Below are 23,302 nucleotides of genomic sequence, written 5' to 3' on the forward strand. Positions count from 1 at the left end.
TTCACATACTCTCCAGTTTCTTAAGAGCTTAAACTCAACAGTTACTCTCTTTTTCTTTTCTCCTTCCCTCTCTCTTTCTTATATAGGGTAAGAAGGGTTGAAAGGAAAAAAAGGGGGGAATTGTATATAGAAATGATACAGGAATAATGGGGGAAAAAGGGTAGATTATTGAATCCACTCCTGAACTATAGAGCATTAATAGACAAAAAGTCCTAAACTGGTATAAATCTTTGTATACTGATACAAAATTAAGGTTATATTTTGGTTACAACATACTATGCATTAACTCTTTTTGAGGTATTGTACGTACGTGATTCTTTAGGATGCAAAATTAAATTCTAGTCTTTTTAAAAGCTACTATTACAAACTATTTAGGATGATTAAGTAATGCAAGTTAATATTTAGTCAAACTCATGGTCATGTCACATATTAGTCTGGTTTATTACAAAAATATGCTTCCTAGGTTGAACAGATAATAAATAGCTAGAAACAAGCAACATTTGCCTATTCAGATGTGCTCTAAATAGATGGTCTTCCAAAACCTCAGAAACCTACAGAATATGGCATTTAAAGATGTTTTTATTATTTTAAGGATTTCTTGACAATGAGACATGTCTGCTCCTGGTAGCAGCCCCTTTTGCCTTTGAGGAAGAGACATGAGCATTAAAGAATCTCCCTATGGAGTTTGCTTCAAACATGGCAAGCTAGCTACTATGAAAGAAACTGCCCTTGCCTCATCTGATGACAGTATGCTACCCAGAATGGACTTACGAGATGCAGCCAAGATTTGCAAGGACAAGGTAGGCTTGTCTTTCATAATTCCTGCTTCACACACACACAAAAAAAATGTCTGTCATACATTCTGGGCCAGGAGGCTGAAAATGATGCTCCAAGAATTGCTGAAAAACTTGGGTAACTGCCTCAGTCATTTCTGTAATTTTGGAGGCTGCTTGCTTTGCACTTCTTACAAACTCAGGTAATATTTATTATTTCTCATGTCTCTGATGGGGTTGAAGACTAGATTGAATATAGTCTCACAAATAAGATTACATTGTTTTGGATTTAACGAAATGTTTTTAAAAAATATTTTTAGATCTAAGTAGATTTTTTTAGGTTGATAAGTACAAACTATGATAGAAAGTGCTTTGGGTACAAAACTCTAAACTCACTAGGATAGAACAGTACTTTCTCCAAAGCTGCCAAAACAGTGTGAATACAAATCTTACCTGATTGTTTTATAATTGTTCTTATTGTTCATGGTTTATTGTAATAAGAGAAAAGGCCTTTAATTTGGACTAGAAGGGGGAAGTATAATCTATTGCATACTGAATAGACTCTTCACCCATCAGGAAATAGCTGACTGGCCTATAGCTGAGATAGAAACTAGGAGAGAGGAGTTCCAGTAGAGCGACTGAATGCTGAAATATAGTGAAGCATGAGGAAGACAGATACATGAAACATGAGTGAGGTAACAAGCCATATGGAAGAACTAAGAAAAGAATAAACAGGATATTAGTTATGAGCAAGCAGGTAACATGCCTAACTATGTTGGCCTAGGCTTTTGTAAACATATTTAAGCCTCAGAGTCATTATTTTTAGGAACAAGTGTGTGGGTGAAAAAACACGGGTTATTTCTAACTGCCTTCAACATTATTGTATGATTTTATATCTATTCAGTCCAGTGTCTTAAAAACAGTGTGTCTACTTTCTTTTTTTTTTTCTGTTGTTCTTTTTTTTGAGACATGGTTTCTCTATGTAGCCTTGGTTGTCCAGTACTCACTTTATAGACCAGGCTGGCCTTCCACTCACAGGGATCCTCCTGCCTCTGTCTCCCTAAGTGCTGGGATTAAAGACCCACACCACCATGTCCAGCTGTACCTATTTTCTTATTGTGAGGTTTATTTTTTATTCTTTGAGGATTTTAATTGTTTGCATTAATATATAAAGAACATTTATACCTCTGTCAAGAGTTTCCTTCCATGACTGCAATCTTGAATATATAAAACTGAGTGAAAATATTTGTAGGATCCCATTGCTCAACTGCTACAGCCTCTTTAGCCTGAAAAGAAAAACATTGTATTGATTTTATAAAATTCCTTACCATATTTTATCAATAACATCATTGATAGATACAATAGTTGAGGGATACTCACACTGAAAAGGAACCTAAAACAAACTAAAGACCTGCTATTTTAGAAGTCTGGGAAAATATTTTGCTTCTAGAACCGGAGTAAATAAGCCATGTCAAAATAACTTTCCTTCTGAAGTCAGCCATAAATGTTGGATAATATGCTTTTTTATTTATTTAATTTTATTTTTATTTATTACGATTTATTCACTTTATATCCCAGCTGTAGCCCCCTCCCTCCCCTCACTATATGCCCCTCCCCTAGTCCACTGCTAGGGGAGGACCTCCTTCTCCTCTATCTGACCCTGGCCTATCAGGTCTCACTGCAGGACTGGCTGGATCATCTTCCACTGTGGCCTGGCAAGGATGCACCTCCCAGGGGGAGGTGATCAAAGAGCCAGCCACGGAATTCATGTCAGAGACAGCCCCTGTTCACCTTACTAAGGACCCAGTTGGAGACTGAGTGGCCATGGGTCAAATCTAAGCAAGGGTTCTAGGTTATATCCATACACGGTCCTTGATTGGTGTATCAGTCTCAGAAAAGGCCCCTGGACCCAGATGTTTTGGTTCTGTTGCTCTCCTTATGGAGCTCCTGCCTCCTCCAGGTCTTTCATCTCCTCCTTTTTTCATATGATTCCTTGAACTCTGCCCAAAGTTTGGCTATGAGTCTCAGCATCTGCTTTAATACCCTGCTGGAAAAGATCATCCTGAGTGAGGTATCCCAGAAGCAGAATGACACACATAGTATATACTCACTTATAATTGAATAGTAGACATATAATATAGGATAAACATACTAAAATCTGTACGCTTAGAGAAACTAAGCAAGGAGGATCATAGGGAAGATGCTTAATCCTTATTCAGAAGGGCAAATGGGATAGATATTGGAAGCGGGAGAAAATAGGAGACAAGACAGGGCCTTACCACAGAGAAATAATATGCTTTAATTTATAAAAAGAGAGAGAGAAAATAATAAGACAACTGGGAAAGTTGCAAAAAAAAATTTTATAAAACCAAATCGAAGAAAAAGAAAAGTCCCAGAATGGTAAGCAGAGAATTAAAACTACTTTTGACTGGTAAGTGTTTGTGAATGTGGGCAAAAGTCTACTGAAAATTTGACAGGCCTTTGTAAATCAGGAACTAGACATCAAGTTCCGTAAGAGTACATGGTTAGATTAAGACTAAGTCAGAAGCAGCCTTGCTCCTCCCTATATCCACTCCAGGAGACAACAAAAAAAAAAAAAGTTGCTTTGGCACTGAATAGAATGCAGCACACCACATAGGAGGAAATGTTCCTTGAATTGTAACATAAGTAAGACTTCTTTTGTTTGCAGCCCTAAATTATCTGGTGGGGAGAAAGCTTGAAAGACCTAAAGTTATAAATCATTGTCCCCAAATATATACAAGAAGAAAGGGAAATCCTTTCTGGGAGACAAGGCATTCATTTCAAAATATTTCATAAATATTTTTTCAAGAATGATGAGCTGTAAACATTAAAAAAATAACCAAGCGCCCTATAAAATCAGGCACCATAAATTAAGAACACCAGAAAGAATAACTAATAGAAACAGATATTCAAGATGCAGAAACTGAGATAATAAAAAAACTAATTATAAACATCTATGCTTTCAAAGTTTGAAAAAAGATATATTTAAAAATGAAAGTAGATAGATTAATAGTGGTACCTAGCAACACAATTATAGTGATCTTTCAAGCTTGTATGCATTCTAATTAGCTTTTCCTACACAGTTTAACATTTTTTTGACTATCAGTGAACTTCATGGAAACAAAGACTAATTTTAAAGATTTATTTTTATATGTATGTGTGCTACGCCTACATGTATGTATGTGTACTACATACATGTCTGCAACTTAAGGACCCAGAAGAGGGCATCAAAGCCTCTAGAACTGGAGTTACAGTCAATTGTGAGCCACTAAATTGGTACTGTGAAATAAACATGCGATCCTCTGCAAGACCAACCAGCGTATTTTAACCACTGAGCCTCTATTCCCAAAGACCATTTTAAAATGTGACCTTGAAATGTTGAAAAAGAGGAACTTCTTGAAGTAAAACATATAACAAGTAAAATGAAAATGAAATCAACGGGATGAGTAGTAGATTAGAAATATGTAAAGAGAAATTTAATTAACTGAAAGACAAAACAGAAAAGAAGTAATAGAGAGGATAGGGCCATGGACATCAACATGGCCCTCTGCTGCAGCACAGGCCATGGACAGATTTTGTTTTTTAATACATCGAGCTTGCTGAGTCATTTGATAGTTGAGCCCATTTATATTTAGGGTTAATTGAAAGATGTGTGTACAGGGCAATTGGCAGTTCTTTTAGTTGTGTTTTATATTTCATTGTTACAGCTTCTTTTTTTTTAATCTTTTGGGTGTGCTTACTCCTATCTTCAGTTGAAAGTATTGCATTTTGTTTAGTGGGGATTTTTGTCGTAAAAATAAAAAAAACTAATTATAAACATCTATGCTTTCAAAGTTTGAAAGTACCGGTAGAGTACATACCTAGCAAGAACAATGCCCTAGGTTTGGCCCTGGTACCACAATCATAGTTAAAACACAATCCTTGTTAATGTTTCTGTTGCTGTGATAAAATACCTTGATCTAAAGTACCTTGTGGAGGAAGGGTTTTATTTTAGCTTACATGTTGCAATCACAGCCCATAATGAAGAGAAATTGGGACAGGAACCTAGAGGTAGGATAGAGGCCACGGAGGAGTGCTGTTATCTGGCTTGCTCCTCATGGCTTGCTTAAGCTGCTTTCTTATACTAAGACCACCAGACTAGGCATGGCAAGTACCACAGTGAGCTCAGGCCTCACACATCAATTATCAATCAAGAAATTGCACCAAAGGATTGCCCACAGGCCGATATGAAAAGGCCATTTTCTCAACTGAGGTTCTTTCTTCCAAAATAACTCTAACTTGTGTGAAGTTGACATAAACCAATCAGTACAAACATTAAATATGCAAAACACTTCTAAAAATATTAAAAGCTGCCAGAGGAGGAAACCCAAGTTACATATAAAGAAAAACCCATCAGAATAACATTTGATTTCTCAACTGAAACTCCAAAAGCCAGTAGAGTCTGGAACAAGATATTCCGAATTCTAAAAGACTATGACATGAAAACTAGAGTACTGTACCCAGCAAAATTATCTGTCACAGTTAAAGAAAAATTTAAAACTTCCATGATCCAACAGCCTAACAAATTCATATAAAACAAAACGACAAAAATCCCCACTAAACAAAATGCAATACTTTCAACTGAAGATAGGAGTAAGCACACCCAAAAGATTAAAAAAAAAGAAGCTGTAACAATGAAATATAAAACACAACTAAAAGAACTGCCAATTGCCCTGTACACACATCTTTCAATTAACCCTAAATATAAATGGGCTCAACTATCAAATGACTCAGCAAGCTCGATGTATTAAAATACAAAATCTGTCCATGGCCTGTGCTGCAGCAGAGGGCCATGTTGATGTCCATGGTTTGTACTACCACTGGAGACCAAGTGGATGTCTGCGGTCCTTGCTGTTGCCAGAACCCATGCAGAAGTCCATGATCCATGCTTCTGCTGACTGGAAAGGGCAAAGAAACTACTTTTGCAGTGATATTGATGACTGGAGACTCACAGTTGAAAAAGAGGGACATAGAAGGCTTCTGTGACAACTCGTACCCCAACCCTATGCCATACCACCCCCCAAAAGAGCCTAGACAGTAAATCATCAAAGAAAACTCTAAAAAATTGTGATAAAAAATCCTTAAGTTTAGGGTTCCACAACTGAAGGCTTCTGGTAGGGGTGCAGATGAGGAAGGAGTCAGTTTTCTTTAAGGAGCTGGCTACTTGGAGTTTGACAACGCTCCAGTGAGTATATGAAAAACACAAACTGAGTCTGTGGATTTTTCTTCTTCTTTTCTGTAGGGGCAGACCTGTGAGGAGAAGGAAGTAGGTATGATCGGGCTGCATGATGTAAAATTCCCAAATAATCAATAAAAATATTAGGTTAGAAAAAAAACAAAATTCTCATGTATCTGTTGCCTACAAGAAACTCAAATTTAAAGGTATATACTACCTTAAAGTAAAATGACAGAAAAAATACAAACAGAATAAAAAAGAAAGCAGTATTGCTATCCAAATATCTGACAAAATAAACATCAAATTAAAACAATAGACAATAAATAAAACTAAAACAGAAGACAATAAAGGGCACTTCATTCTAATCAAGGGATTAATTAACCAGGGAAATACCACAATACTGAACACAGATGCACCAAAGTTTGGTGCACCCAATTTCATAAAAAGCATACTGCTCAAATTAAAGACACAAATTAACACAAAACCAATAATTGTAGGTAATTTGAACACCCTATTTTATCCAACAGGTAAGTCATCTGGAAAACAAAACAAAACAAAGCAGAGAAACTTCTGAATTAAACAACATCCTACATAAAATGGTCCTAACAAATATCTACAGAATATTCCACCCAAATGCCAAAAAATAATCTACATAGCAGCACATGGAAACTTTTCTAAAAACAGACACAAAGCAGACATTAACAAACACTGAAAAACTGAACTAATTCCATGTACCTTAGCTGGCCATTATCTAATAAAACTAAAAATTGACAGCAAACAAACTCCAGCAAGAGTTTTAGTCCATGGAGATGAAACAACTCATTACGAAATGGTGAAAAGGTCAAAGAAGAATTAGAAAGAAATGCAAACATTACTGGAATTAAATTAAAATGAAAATGCATCATGACTAGACCTCTTTGGTACATAAAAATTAATACTAAAAGGGAAGTTTATAGGCCTAATTGTCTACACTAAAAAATCAGAAAAAGAACAAATTAAATGACTTTATGATGCAACTCTGAAATTTTTGGGGAAAAAAAAAGAATGAACCAAACCCAAACTCAGCCGATGTCAAGAAATAATAAAAACCAAAGAAATTAATGAAATAGAAACAAGATAATACAAAGAATCAATAAATCTAAGAGCTCATTCTAACCAAAAGAAAGGAAGAGATGACCCAAATTAACAGAATTATAAATGAACAAAGAAATATTACAACAGATACCAAAGAAATACAGAATATTATAAAGTAATGCTTTATAAATCTGTACTCCATTAAGTTGGAAAATCCAAAAGAAACATTATTTTTTGACCCATCCAAACTAGCAATGTTAAACCAAGAGACCAACAGCCTAAACATAACCATAAAAAGAAGACTGAGACCAAAAAAAGTTCCCTTCCCTTTCACAAACAAACAAACACTCTCCAGGTCCAGATGGATTCATAGCAAAATTCTACCAGACTTTAAAAGAAAAGCTATAACTAATGTTTTAAACTCTTCAAAAATTGTAGGAAACAGAAAGATGACTCCTAAATTTGTTCCGTGAAGCCACTATTATCCTAATAACCAAACCAGGTAAAGACACAACAAAAATAATCCTACAGACCAATACCTCTGATGTACATAGGTACACAATAAAGTACTACAAACCAAATACTAGCATATGTCAAGAACATCATTCACCACAATCAAGTTGGCTTCATCCTGTAAATGCAAGGCTGATACAATGTGCATAAGTCAATGCATATAACAAATCATAAAAATATACATCAGGATAAAAAAAAACATAAGTTCATGTCAATAGAAGGAGAAAAAAACTTTGGGAAAACCGAACATGATTTCATGCTAAAAGTCCTAGAGAGAGCAGAACTACAAGGAATACACCTCAACATAATAAAGGCTATATATGATAAAACCCAGAGACAACTGTATTAGTCAGTGTTTTCTAGAGAAACTTATAGAATGTACGTTATAAATTTAGAACAGGTGAATATGCCCCTTGAAGAACGACATTCTTTTAGTACCTCAGACTTAAATATGATAACCACTGATATTCTCTTTTTTTATAATTTATTATTTATGTAGTATTCTGCCTGCAGGCCAGAAGACGGCATCATATCTCATTACGGATGGTTATGAGCTACCGTGTGGTTGCTGGGAATTGAACTCAGAGCCTTTGGAAGAATAGTCAGTGCTCTTAACCTTTGAGCTATCTCTCCAGCCCCCACTGATATTCTCTTAACTGATGTTATATTACATGTAAATTGAGGAAATAAAATATATAAATGTACAAATACATTATTAACAAAATATCACAGAAACACTCATATCAATTATAATCCTCATTTCTGCAACTTGTCTTATGGCCTTAGCTGGTATTTACAACTACCTTCCTCTACAACCCTTCTGTATTTCTTCCACCCTCAGCAAGAACTTCAACCCGTCTGGACGCTTTTCCTGGAGGAGTGACCCATACCTTCATTCCTGATAGATCTGTGCCCTTTGTGATCCTGCTTGGAGTAGGCTAATGTGGTTTCTCACTGATTTTAATCATAGGACATGGTAGCACCTAAAGACACCCTGAAGGATCTCCTGCACTGAGACATAATCTTTCTTACCCCCACTGTGTATTAGCATCCCAATTTCCCCACGGTAATCAGCCCCCTCCTAACACTGTTATTTGTTTCTTAGCCTGTTGGCTTAAAGAGCATCAAAAGCCCAAAGTAGCCAAGGTGGGAGGGGAATCTGAGCTTCCAGATCAATGGAATGTTTGTTGTGGGTCCTGGCAGGAGTGTTCCCTGACTCCAGAACCAAAACATCTAGGCCATCAAAACTTAAAGTCTTGGGATCAGGAAGCAAAAAATGTTCATAGTGGATCAGTAGGGGCAATAGTGAGTGGAACTGTTCCCTTTCCACCCCTTGATTCCTGGGCCTATGGATCCTAGCTAAGGAAGAAACCGTATTGGATGCTAACTCAAAGCACAGATCACCATCTGGAGAACCATGCCCCAAGTCCTTGAGGATGCTGCCACTTAATTGGTATTTTAACTGTGTCTTCAAAAAGCTATTCCATCTTTCTATCAGGCCAACTGCTTCAGGATGGTGGGGAACAGGGTTAAGACCAGGGAATTCCCAAGATCATGTGCCTCTTGTCACACCTCTCTAGCTGTAAAGAAAGTTCCTTCATCAGAAGCAATATTGGGTGAAGTACGATGACACTGGATAAGGTATTTTGCAAATCCATGGATGGTAGCTTTTGCAGGAAAGGCAAATCCATACACAGCAAAAATACTCCCCAGGAAGGACAAAGCATTATCCTTTTCATGGGGAAGGTGACCCAATTTAGTCAACCTGCCGCCAAGCAACTCTCATTCCCGGGGAATGGTGTCATATCTAGGGCTCAGAATTGGCCTCTGCTGTTGGCAGATCTGTTACTTACAGCAGCTGTACCCAGGTAATCCTTGGTGAGTAGAAATCCATGTTGTCTAGCCCATGCATAACTCCTATCTTCCACAATGGCCATTTTGTTCATGGGTCCATTGGGCAAACACAGGAATGTCTAGGGAAAGAGGTTGACTGTCCCCAGAATAGGTCATCCTGTCTACTTGATTACTGAACTCCTTCTCAGCTGAAGTCATCTTTTGATGAACATTTACGTGGGACAATAGAATCTTCACTTCTTTCTCCCATTTGGAGAGATCTAGCTACATACTTCTTCCCCATATTTCTTTCTCATTAATTGTCTAATCATGCTGTTTCCAAGCTCTAACCGTCTGGCCTTTGGAGATTCAGTGCTACCACCTGGCCCCTGATACTTTGTAGTCCAACTGAACCCATTCATTTAATTGATCCATCTGAGCAGCAGCATCTCCAACCCTGAGATGCTTTTTTTTTTCTTACCACAAGAAAAAAGGCAACAACAAAGCTCTTCAAATATTCCAGTGTCCCTCTCACCTTTTGCATCTCATAGGAGTAGTAAAGGGTATGTCTTCTCTGACTTCCATTGTGGAGGATTAGGTTTTACATAGTGTTTTCACTCTAGCATTGCAAATTCCCTGAGCCCTAAAATTCCTTCATCAACAATAAGCATCTCCATCTCCTTTTAAGTAGGCCATATTTTGACAATGGCTTCAGCCAACCATTCAAAAATATTTTGACACTTTTTTAATTGTGTGAGTTTCCAGTGTTAAACCTAGAGGTGCCATTCAGTGCATCCATATTGGTAAACAGTTTTATGTTTATGTTCCTTCCATCATTATCCCATACCCTTAAAATCCATTCCCACACATATTCCCAAGAGTTCTGCTTAAGTGAATTAGCAAACTCATTAAACCCTTTATAAGTGTAGTGCACCTCCCCATGGGCTACTCTTTCTATCTCCCCTCTAGAAGCTTGCTTTAGCCCTAAGTCTGGTTATAAGTCTAGAGGCAACTATTGGTGGGTCCTGAGAAACATCAATATTGTCTTGCCTGGCATCTCCTTTAGAGAAAGTCACTGCTGGTTTAATAAACAATGAATATTTAGTATTTCGGGGGGGGTGTGAGTACGTCTTCTGCTCAGGATGGAGAGATTGCTTCCTCAGGTAAGGTAAACCCTTGAGATTCTGAGGGTTCAACATTCTCATCTTCAATAGGATCATCATATACATCCCCATTCTAAGTTACAGGGTCCCATATGTTACTAACTAATGCCCTTAACTTTAGCCACAAACACCCTTCAAGGCTGGACCTTGAATTTTCATAGTAATTCAGCCAACACTGTACTGAGAGCTTTGGTTTAATTTTCTACAACCTAAACAATATAGACATCAGAAGTGGGAAACGACAGGAAACAGGACAGGAGCCTACCACAGAGGGCCTCTGAAAGGATCTACCCAGCAGGGTATCAAAGCACATGCTGAGGCTCATTGCCAAACTTTGGGCAGAGTGCAGGGAACCTTATGGAAGAAGGGGGAGATACAAAGACCTGAAAGGGACAGGAGCTCCACAAGGAGACCAACAGAGTCAAAAAAAAAAAAAAAAAAAGGCTGGGCTCAGGGGGTCCTGCAGAGACCAAGGGCCATGCATGGAAAGGACTTAGACCCCCTGCTCAGAGGAAGCCCATAGGCTGCTCAGTTTCCAAGTGGGTTCCCTAGTAAGGGGATCAGGGCTGTCTCTTCTTTTGTTTTTTCAAGAAAGGGTTTCTCTGTGTAGCCTTGGCTATCGTGGACTCTGTAGATCATGCCTGGCTTAATTTGGGGTTCTTTATTTCTGTTGATCTATGTGTCTTTGCCATTGACATTATCACAATCTTATAGAGAAATGGTGTGGCTTTATGATGTCTTGAAATTGGTTGTGATGAGTTTTAGATTAATAGTATTTCTCTACAGAGTTTTCTCATCCTTTTGCTTTAAGAACATAAACTTAAGCCAGCGCAGTGGCACGCGCCTACAGTCCCAGCACTCAGGAAGCAGAGGCAGGCAGATCTCTGTGAGTTGGAGTTCAAGGCCAGCCTGATCTACAGTTTGAGTCCAGTATAGCCAAGGATACAGAGAAACCCTGTCTTGAAAAAAAAAGAACATAAACCTGCTTATTGTTTTATTTTTAATCTAACTTGACAATCTCTATGTTTCACTGAAGTTATTTTATTTAATATGATTTTTAATATGTTTGCATTTAAATCTATCATCTTGTTATTTGTTGTTTTTTTTTCCTTTGAGAAAGTCACTGTTATATAGGCTAGATTGGCGTAGAACTTGTGATCTTCCTGCCTCAGATTTCCAATTGCTAAGATAACCGGCATATACTACCCCTGGTCCAGCTAATAGTCATTTGCTTTCTACTTGTTCCATCTAACTTCAAAGTAAAGATACAAAATTTTTATGTATTTTTAACTACTGATCCATCTCTCCAGTCTTTGTTCCATCAACTTTTCCCCCCATTTTCTTTTTTTTTTTGAATTATGTAAACATATTTAGGATTTGCTTTTATTCTCCTTTATTGGCATATGAGATGGAACATTGTTTTACTGTGTTATATTATATTAATGTTTAAGTTATCATTGCCTATCTTCAATTTTATGCTATAAGAACTTTACAATTATACATTTCTATTTCCATTTGGCCTATGTATGTTATTATAATGTACAATGTGATACATGATACTTTTATACATGTTATAAAACCCATAAGACTATCTTATTATTTTTGTTTAAGCAGACATCTTTTAAAATTTATTCTGTGTGTATGTGAATGTTCATGTTGGGCAAGTATGAAGATGTGTATGTGTGTATATGTATGTGTGTGTGTGTGTGTGTGTGTGTGTGTGTAAATCAATTTCATTTCTTTGGGAACCTTCCATTTTGTTTTGTGAGATAGGATTTCTTATTAAGACAGAGACTCTCAAATTAGGCTATGATGGCTGACCAGGGACCACCAGGAATCCACCTGTCTTATCTGCTCAGCACTGGGCTTATCAGCCTGCATCTTTCCTTTTTTGGCATGGATGCTGGAGATCCAATTTAGGTACTCATGTTTACATGGCCAGCGCTTTACCAACTGAGCTACAACCACAGCACTAAATAAATTTTTATGAGAAGAAAATATCTTATATGTTTATTCATGTAATTACCATCCCTGATGTTCTTCATTCTTTTGTATAGATCCATATTTCTAGCTGGTATCAGTTTCCTTCTGCTTTTGAATACTTTAAAGTCTTCATTTGGGTTTCATTTTTATGGTTAGTTTTAATCATATAAAAAGAATAACATTGAATTCATCATCATAACTTTTTAAGAAAGAAACAAGGTTTTGTTATCTATCCCTTGAGTGAAATTTCTACCTTTCCTGTCCCCAAAGCTTATCTTAACAAGTTTTAACTATGCAGGTCACTAGTGTATGAATATTCATCATATTAGGGAACCAATCTCCAAATCTTACCGATTTTTTAAATATGAAACCCTTAGGGCAGAAGGTATAAAGCAATAAGAGTCCGTGACTAGTATACATATGGCCCTGAATTCAATAGCCAGCATTAAAACAAAATAAAACTCTATACTTATTCTCCACATTTCTTCCTTATCCCAAGAACATGGCAACCACCATCATAGGACACATCTCTATGAATGTGACTACTCTATGCAACTCACATAAGTAGAACTGAATACCATTTACTTGACTAGCTGACTTCACTTATCTTCATATTCTCAGGGCTCACATTGTAGTGTGTATCACCATTACTTACCTTTGCCAAGTAAAATATGCATTTAAAGGAACAATTCTGCAAATTTCACGACATCCTTGTTTTTCATTGCTGAGTAGTATTCCATTGTGTAAATGTACCACAATTTCTGTATCCATTCCTCAGTTGAGGGGCATCTGGGTTGTTTGAAGGTTCTGGCTATTACAAATAAAGCTGTTATGAACATGGTTGAGCAAAGGCCCTTGTTGTGTACTTGAGCATCTTTTGGATATATGCCTAGCAGTGGTCTAGATGGATATTGAGGAAGCGCTATTCCTAATTGTCTGAGAAAGTGCCAGATTGATTTCCAAAGTGGTTGTACAAGTTTATATTCCCACCAGCAATGGTGGAAACTAGAAAAGATCATCCTGAGTGAGGTATCCCAGAAGTAGAAAGATACACATGGTATATACTCACTTATAAGTGGATATAAGATATATAATATAGGATTGAAAGACCAAAAGATAAGCAGCGATTGTTAACACTATGTAGAGTAGGCGCAGTATAGCAAGAGCTACCTCGCTGCATTCTTTCCCGCCTTCCCGGTTCCGGGTGGGTACGTGACTCGGCTCACAATCTGCCTTCCCGGTTCCGGGTGGGTACGTGACTCGGCTCACAATCTGCCTTCCCGCCTTCCCTGTTCTGGGTACGTGACTTAACTACGGCTTTGTTCAAACCACCCAATCAGACCCCTGTAACTATGCTTCTCGCTTCTGTAACCGCGCCTCCTGCTCCCGAGCCCTATAAAAACCCGTCACCCCAACCGAGAGGCGCGCAAGTCCTCCGATAGGATTGGTCGCCCCGGGTACCCGTGTATCAAAATAAACCTCTTGCGGCTTGCATCCGAAGGCTGGTCTCGCTGTTCCTTGGGAAGCGGGGTCTCCCCGTCTAGATAGGCTCCTGGGAGTCTTTCATTTGGAGGTCCCACCGAGATCTGAGACCCCCGCCCAGGGACCACCGACCCAGCGTCAGGAGGTAAGACCTGCCGGCTTTTTGTTCTGTGAGTCTTGTGTATCGTTATGTTAAACGGTCTGTCTTTGTGAGTTCGTTTCCAGGGGGTTCGAGTCCCCCTGTGGTCTGGACTTGGCCAGGTCATCTGTATCAGACGGAAACTAAAAGGAGCCGACGGGCTCGTACTTCTATTCCGTGCCTCCTGGGAGACGTCTCAGGAGTGCCTGGTAGGGGAATCACTTGCTTCCCCGTCTGAAAGGTAACCCTTCTTGGGTTCCCTCCTGTCTGGAAACACGAGCCGAGTGGGACTCTTTGGGGCGACGCCCCTGAGAGAAGGCTACGTGCTTCATCTGGGAGACGGAGGAACCGGACCTCCGACACGGTCTCCATCTGAATTTTTGTGTTCGCTTTGGCGCCGATCTCGTACCGCGCGGTTTGTGTTGTCTTCTGTCTGCCTGATTTTTGTCATAAGTGTAGTGAGTGTTGTTTGTCTGTCTACCTTTTGTTTTCTGTTCTGAAAGGCCTCACGAAATTTGTTTAAAATGTGTGCCTATGCGCTTTATTAGATCCATCAGCGCATATTGTATAGGCTGCCACGTGGTCTAAAGTGTCTCAGTGTCTCGCCGCCATCTTGACTTCACCATGTGATTTTATAATGTAACCGCCATCTTGGTATGGATAAAAAAAAAAAAAGAAAAAGAAAAACCTTGGTCAAATAATTCTCATTTCCTTCTAGGTTAAAAGGATAGCTTATTTTAAATTGGTATTGGTTTTAAAAATTGCTTGCACTGGTAAATTCTGGTTTTAAAATCTGGTTTTAATTTTAAAGATTATGTTTATGCCTTGTGACTTCTACAAAAGGGGTACTTTGTTTTTAATATTGCAAAAACGGGTTTTAAAAAATTGTTTAAAGTTTATCAGACATTTGGGTATGACTATGACTGAGAAAATTGCAGTTTTTGAAATGTATCTTATGGAGAGCTGTTTGTTTGATAAGCTGCTTTGTTTATAAAAAACATGTTTACACCCTGTTCTTTATCTTGAGACAAAGAAAACGGGAAGTTCCACCAAGTTCCTTAAAGCTTGTTCTAAGTTCCTTAGAGTTTGGTTGTTACCTTTATGTTATCAGATGCAGGAAAGTTATTTAAAAAAAAAATTTGGCAGTTTCAGAACTCCTCTTTATAGTAATGTAACTTGCTTTTGCTTTGCCTATAAAAAGCAAATCGTACGTAGACTCTGGGCTTCAGCAGGATCATGTCAGAATGGAAAGGATTTTAGTGAGAGTTTTTATGTTGTCTGAAAAGCAAGAAAGAGAGCAAAAAAGTAAGCATGTCTGGTTAAGCCAGAAAAGAAAAGCTAGAAATCTGAATGTATATAGCATGTTGCAGAAGGTTAGTGGATGTGTTATAAAAAGCCAGAGAGTTAATATGATTAAAAAAAAACTGTATTTTAAAATGTTATACTTCATTTAAAAGGCTGGTGATTCCTCATTACAAAATGTTTTTTATGCTCTTTTAAGAAAAAAAATTCTAGCTGATAGGTTTGGTATGGCTAAAATAATTACAGTTTAAAATTGTTCTGTTATGCAGTTGGTTCTAAAGCGTGTTCGATTACTGGGAACTTTTGGTTGTGGGGGATTATGGAAGCTCCGAAGTGTTTGCTGTATCATCAGCACCTAATGGCCATGTTTGGTATTGTCAGTCACAGCCTGTGCTAATGCTAGCACATGGCCAGCCGCCATGATGGTTCAGCAATGGAGAGCTCGTGAAGCTGTAGTTTGGCTGCCATATTTGTTTAAGACTTCCAGCTGAGTTCAGTTACACGTGGCCAGCCGCCATGATGGTTCAGCAATAGAGAGCTGGTGAAGCTGTAGTTTGGCTGCCATGTTTGTTTAGGGATTCCAGCTCAGTTCAGTTACACATGGCCAGCCGCCATGCTGGTCCGGAGATATGTTTAGTCATTAGTGCTAAATGCAAAGCTTTTTAATGTTCAATTTTAATGCAAGTGGTAGGAGCAGCAAGATTAGCTAGCCTCTCTATAAACTGTATCCGATTAAAAGGTTTGCTTTGATTTTAGTTCAGAAAGAACAGATTTAAAGTCATGCTAAATACTGCAGTTGAGCCTTACCTAGTCTCTTGTCTATTTGTCTTAAAATATATACTTCTAGGACATGCATCTCGAAAATATGCTAGAATCAGAGATCATAGCATTCTGTTTTATAGGACAGAGTTTAGAGCAGATGATAAAAACAGAGTAACTCGGATTGCTGGCCCTCAAGCTTGTCAGAAATCTGAATTAGGCATTTTAACATGTGTAAGCTTATTGTGACAGGAAGTCCCGCAATCCTGGCAGTAGGTCCCCCAAGGTCTCCGAGAAGATTTGGGCACAACGACAGATGAATGCTACTCTGGATTGTGGTATGCTAACCACTGGGCAATATTGCCTCAACTGGCCCACTGCTAAGGCCCAGCCAAAACTGTGGACACCTGGAGTCAATGTTTCACGTTGCTAAGGGCGAGGTGAGGCCATTCTCTCATTTCTTTCTCCACAGAAACAGTCTCTCATCTTATGTGCCTGGCAGAACTGCGTCTGTTCAGGATGCTGAAACACAGGAGCCAGGGACACTGCCTAGGTAATGGGCTAACTAGTCATCCCTGTCATTTTGATTGGCACATGGATTGGTATTTATTTAGCTTATAATTTATCCTTCTCAGGTCTCTGAACACCTTGACGGCTATGCTAAGCTTACAGTAGCTTTGCAGCTAGAGAAAAGACAATTAGATCGACTGTTAGCTCATTGATCAGCTCATTAGCTAGAACCACAGAGTACTAGATACCTTAGTTAGAAAAAAAGACAGGTTTGCCTTGCTCACAGGACTCATGTCTTAAGATAAATAAGTGGAGCTTATATAGGGTCTGAGAATATAGGAGTTTAGGTTGTAAAAATCTAGAGTGTTATTATTTAGTTTAAAAAATGTTTCAGGGTTGATAAATACAAAAGATTGGAGAGTCTAAGTAGTTTTTTTAGGTATATAATTATAAATTATAAAGAGAAAATATTTTAAAGCAGATTAAAAGTGGGAAATATTTTAAATTTCTCCCCCCTCTTTGCTACTATTGTGCTTATGTTATAAAATTTTAAAAGTTCAGAGTGTTGACATTGATCAATAGAGTTCTGATAAGTTGATGGAGCAATAACTGCTTATTATTCAGTCACCAGGTTAAGATTTTAATTTCCTTTGTTGGCTTCTAAAGATAGACTAAAGGTGCTTCTCGTTATTTTAAAAACATCTGTTTAATGTGTGTATCTGACCCAAAAGTCATAGTTTTTAGTATGTTATTCTTAATATCTGCCATTTCTGGGGTAGATTTTGACACAGAAATATCCTAAACCTATTCCTTCTAGTTGCTTTGTTAAGGAAAGTCCAAGCATCCAGGGTTTAGCACTAAAAGCCAGTAATGTATTTCTGCCTAATTTTCCAGTGTAAACATAAAAGTAAAAGTGAAAACTAAAAGTATATGCTGAGTGTATAAAAATGGCCAAGCTTCATTCGTGACTAATTACAAACAGCTATGCCCACAAAAAAAAAAATGTTACTGTGGACACACTTAGGTTGTGTATAAAGGTTATAAAACAAACAGCTAACTGATACTCATTCAGTGGGATGCAGTTTTACCTGTTCCTCTCAAAATGTTTGATTTGCTGATATGTTACTTTTCTGAGTATTTAAAATTATGTATATTTCCTTTTGTGTACTAAAATTTCACATGAGTTTCAGGGATGTGACCTGGATCTGGCATAGCTCAAAAGGATCGCAGATGAGATTTTCCCTGATCTTTCCCATTTAATAGACAAATTTTAACTCCTGTCTCCAGTCTGAATTTGTCTCAGCAGATCTTCACCTGTTTAACTCTGTCCGGGATCAGCTGTGGACTGCAAGCTGAGATCTGGACTTCCTGGAAACTGACATGATTGCTCCCTGCCTCTTCGGGTGGATCAACGAACCAGATGCTTGGGACTTCCCCATTGCCCAGCCTTTGACTGGCATTTCAGCCTTCCTAGCCCCTGATGCCTACAGTCCAACGGTCAGCTCGAAGAAGCTCCAGAAGACGGATCTACGCCCAAATCCCCCCTAGCAGGCTGAAATGCTAAGTCAAAAGGGGCTCCCTGGCATTAGCTATTGTCTTGGACATCTGCTTAGCTGAAATGGACACTAATATTGCAGCAACTGGGCTAAAAGCCTAGAGAGATCCTGTAATAGTTCTCCTTGGCTTACTACCCCTATATCCACCCTGAAGGAACCCTAGATCCCATTATAAAAAATAAATCTATAAGATACAAGGGGTCATATCTGGAAGACCCAAGATTGGGTCTTCAAATGATCATAGGAAAGGGGGAAATGAAAGACCAAAAGATAAGCAGCGATTGTTAACACTATGTAGAGTAGGCGCAGTATAGCAAGAGCTACCTCGCTGCATTCTTTCCCGCCTTCCCGGTTCCGGGTGGGTACGTGACTCGGCTCACAATCTGCCTTCCCGGTTCCGGGTGGGTACGTGACTCGGCTCACAATCTGCCTTCCCGCCTTCCCTGTTCTGGGTACGTGACTTAACTACGGCTTTGTTCAAACCACCCAATCAGACCCCTGTAACTATGCTTCTCGCTTCTGTAACCGCGCCTCCTGCTCCCGAGCCCTATAAAAACCCGTCACCCCAACCGAGAGGCGCGCAAGTCCTCCGATAGGATTGGTCGCCCCGGGTACCCGTGTATCAAAATAAACCTCTTGCGGCTTGCATCCGAAGGCTGGTCTCGCTGTTCCTTGGGAAGCGGGGTCTCCCCGTCTAGATAGGCTCCTGGGAGTCTTTCAGGATAAGCATACTAAAATCTGTACACCTAATGAAGCTAAACAGGAAAAAGGACTCTGGGTAAGTTGATCAATCCTCATTCAGAAAGGCAAACGGATGGACATCAGAAGAGGGAGAAAACAGGGAACAGGACAGGAGCCTACTACAGAGGGCCTCTGAAAGACTCTACTGCTGGGGCCAGCCGGGCAGAGTCGAACGGTTCTTGAGTCGGGTGTGAGGATTAATATTAATAAAATAAACACACAGCACACAGGAAACTGTTTAAAGGTCCTTTTGCAAAAGGCAGACTGCTGCAGCAAGCAGTGCCAGCAGCCAGTCTCCAGTGCTGCCTCATCCTCTGCCTCCAGCCTTCTGACCACTTTATTTTTTTTGAGGAGTTACTTTAGCCAGTAAAACATCTCAGAACAATAGGTTAATTTGCACTAGGAGCCTGAGGAAGAGGTGTAACCCTCACAAGCTATCCCACCTGTTGTCACAAACAAAAGGAGATGGACTTGCAAGTTCTCCTCTGCCATTAGTAAAAGGCCTGCTAAAAGCCATCTCTCCACCGAGATTTAAATATCAAAGCAGGCCGCTGAGTCACGGCTCCCGACACTCTACCCAGCAGGGTATCAAAGCAAATGCTGAGGCTCATAGCCAAACATTGGGCAGAGTGCAGGGAATCTCACAAAAGAAGGAAGAGATAGAAAGATCTGGAGGGAACAGGAGCTCCACAAGGAGAGCAACAGAACTAAGAAATCTGGGCCCAGGGGTCTTTTCTGAGACTGATAGTCAAACCAAGGACCATGCATTCAGATAACCTAGAATCCCTGCTCAGATGTAGCCCATGACAGTTCAGTATCCAAGTGGTACCCTAGTAAGAAGAACAGGGACTGTCTCTGACATGAACTCAGTGGCTGGCTCTTTGATCACCTCCCCCTGACAAGGGAGCAGCCTTACCAGGCCACAGAGAAGGACAATGCAGCCAGTCCTGATGAGACCTGATAGGCTAGAGTCAGACAGAAGGAGAGAAGAGCCTCCCCTATCAGTGGACTTGGAGAGGGGCATGGGAAGAGATGATGGAAGGAGGGTGGGAATGGGAGGGAATGAAGGAGGGGGATACAGCTAGGATACAAAGTAAATAAACCGTAATTAATATAAAAAGTACAAATTTTTAAAAGGATAAAAAATGAAAAGAATAAAAAATATTTAGTATGAAAGAACAATTCTTAAAAGCAGGTATATTTTTTAAAATAATTGTATATATTCATTGTACATTGTACCGTGTTGTATAAACACATTTTCATCCAAATATATTGTTTACATTGAGAAATCACACTTTTTGGGGTCAAATAATATTCTAGTGTGTATGAATATTTAATTTGATTGGTTGCACAGTCTATTTCAGGCCAAGCTAGCTACAAACGGAGATGCAAAACAAAGGTAGAAAAAGGAAGGCAGAAAGGAAGGGAGAGACAGAGGGAGGAAGAGAGAGAGGGAAGACAGAGGGAGGAAGAAAGAGGAGGAAAGGACACAGGGAAGTGGCTGGGAGGGAGGGAGACTGATGCTAATTTGGTATCAGTTCTTGGTGGCTTTCAATTGGTTGTTTAGACTCTTCATTATAGGTTCTGTTACCCCGCTTCTTCGTATGCTCAAAAATTTATCTACTAGATTTCAAACACTGTGAACTTCAACAGATAATTTAAATAGGGCTCTGAATCAATGAAGTACCCTGGTCAATTTGATCCTTTTTCACAGGCTTCCATGGCTTTTAGTTTGTTCCGGGAAAGGGCTCATTACGGGACTGATTCCCTCCTACTGAAGCGATAACCCCTGAGACCTTTGTCGAATTCGCCACGATTTAGAGGTTTCCAGTCTGAATGATAAGATAGGCTCTATCCCCAGACCCATGTGAGTGCGCAGTACTGTACTCTGTAGTATTTTTAGATGGCGACTACTCTGACTTGAGGTATTTCATGGCGACTACTCTGACTTGAGGTATTTCATTCCGTGTATATGTTGTGAGCCACTGAAAACTGGAGGCTCTGCTAGACACTCATCTTCTGATACCCTCTTCTATGAACTCTGACTTAGCCTCCCCAGACTTTTCACTCCAGCTCTTCAAATCAAATCAAAATGCTTGTCGGACCACACTCCAGCTCCCCTTCCTCTGCGGTTGTCTAGAAACTTCTGAAGTAAGCCAAACAACTGAATTGCTTACTTTATTTCTTTTATTTTAACTCTCCATCCACATGACTTTTTAAATTCTTTTTATTTCATGTGCATTGGTGTTTTGCCTGCATGTATCTGTGTGCTGGTGCCAGATCTTGAAGTTACAGACAGTTGGGAGCCACCATGTGGGTGCTGGGAATTGAACTCAGGGCCTCTGGAAGAGCAGTCAGTGCTCTTAACCTCTGAGCCATCTCTCCAGACCCCTTATATTATTTCTTATCTTCCAATGATCATTTGTCATCATCTGATATTCAATGCCAACAAACCAACTTTTAGAAATGTATTTTAGGTTTTTGCTTTTTTCGTTGTTTTATTTCTGGGCGGGGGATGGGGGAGAATTTGCTTTTCATTTTGCCTTTTTGAGCCAGGGTCACACTATGTGGTCCAGTCTAGTCTAGAACTCTCAATGTTAATTTCAACTTGCCTCAAATTCCCAGATAACCACCTGCCTCCGCCTCCTGAATGGGGAGATAATGAGTATGTGCCACCGTGTCCTGAGACTTTGCCTTGTATTTCTGGGAGGAATGTTGTTTAAGCAGGGACAAAAGTTAGCCCTGTTGCTACATTTTGGTTGAATATAGAAATGCTAAACAACTTATGTGTTTTTGTTGTTGTTGTTGTTTGGTTGGGTTTTTTTGGTTTTTGTTTGTTTGTTTTTGAATTTATTTTTATTAATTACAGTTTATTCACTTTGTATCTCCCCTGTAGCTCCCTCCCTGTTTGTTTGTTTTTCCAGACAGGGTTTCTCTGAGTAGCTTTGGCTGTCCTGGATTCACTTTGTAGACCAGGCTGGCCTCAAACTCACAGAGATACACCTGCCTCTGCCTTCTAGAGTGCTGAAATTATAGGCGTGCACCACTGGGTCTGACTCCGACTTATGTTTTTCAAAAAAAGTATATCCTATTTTACATACACAGTCACATACATGTAACAAACATTCAATTTTTTAATGATGTAACAAAAAGCAATTTACTTTGCTTTAAAAAACATGATTATCTGTAGTTAGAAATATTTCCACGGGAAACCAGGATTGTTTTATCATTTTTTAAAAGCAAGAATATCTTTTTAAAGGGAATAACCCCATCCCCAACTTTCTTGCCTCTCACATTAAATTATTTTCCTATCAGTAATATCATTTGCCTTTAAAAAGAGTTCACAGTAGGGAAGAATCATGACTTACTATTTTTGAATAAACGTTCACACTATACCCATTGACATTCTGTACTATGAATACTTACTACATAGATGGTATCTAAAGGTAGAGACCATTAAGGTAGTATACTACTAAATTTTTGTTTGCTTGTTTATTTGCTTATGTGGCTCTGAGCATAGAACCTAGGGTCTTACCCGTGCTACACAAGTGCTCTACCACCGAGCTGCATTTCCCAGATCCTGTTCTCTATGATACCTATAGTGAACCGTGTTTTTATTTGGAACAGAGGAGAATCAATCCAGAGAATGAAAATAGATCATTTCCAAACCTTAAAATTTCTGGCAGCTTTTTTTTTCCCCCCACAGAATGTTGTGTAACCAATTTACTAAATCTCTTCTCGGTGGGCTTTTTTGTTAGGTGACCTGAAAAAAAACCAACAAACCAACCGAACACAGACACACACAGAGACACACAGCCTCCGGAAAGAAGCTAAATCCATTGCATTAAACAAAGGATGCTAACCATATTCACACTAGATTTAATCACATGACTGTACTTAAGCTTGAAGTCTATAAATATCTATTAATGTCGATAAAGCAATCACATCCAAACACGTTTACACCTCCAATTTGACCTAGTACTACAATTGCTTATATAATACAGTTTGTCGCAATCAGTCTCTTACAGATTCCAAGTCTAGTCTCTTTTTAACTTACTTTTCATGTTCAAAATTCGATCATCATCTGGTGCCCTAATAAGGTTATTGGAAATGAGCAGACAGCAATGTCAGAAATCATTACTAAGAACTGCTCAGATTATTATGCACTAAAAAGATCAGACCAAGTTCACAAGAAAATCTTAAAGCTTTTTGAAAAAGTACTTTAAGACCACACTTAC

At 39.0% G+C, this 23,302-nt stretch overlaps 1 protein-coding gene across 1 annotated transcript in view; it reads right to left on the reverse strand.

Annotated features, from left to right (window-relative positions):
- Nucleotides 1–23,302, reverse strand: part of Tex11 (testis expressed 11) — a 126,097-nt gene that overhangs the window by 60,902 nt on the left and 41,893 nt on the right. Inside the window, 1 exon segment of the mRNA XM_060375507.1 lies at nucleotides 1,968–2,059. Within this exon segment, the coding sequence (XP_060231490.1) occupies nucleotides 1,968–2,059 (92 nt within the window).

The sequence above is a fragment of the Meriones unguiculatus genome, chromosome X (genome assembly GCF_030254825.1).
Source record: "Meriones unguiculatus strain TT.TT164.6M chromosome X, Bangor_MerUng_6.1, whole genome shotgun sequence".
Classification (NCBI taxonomy): domain Eukaryota; kingdom Metazoa; phylum Chordata; class Mammalia; order Rodentia; family Muridae; genus Meriones; species Meriones unguiculatus.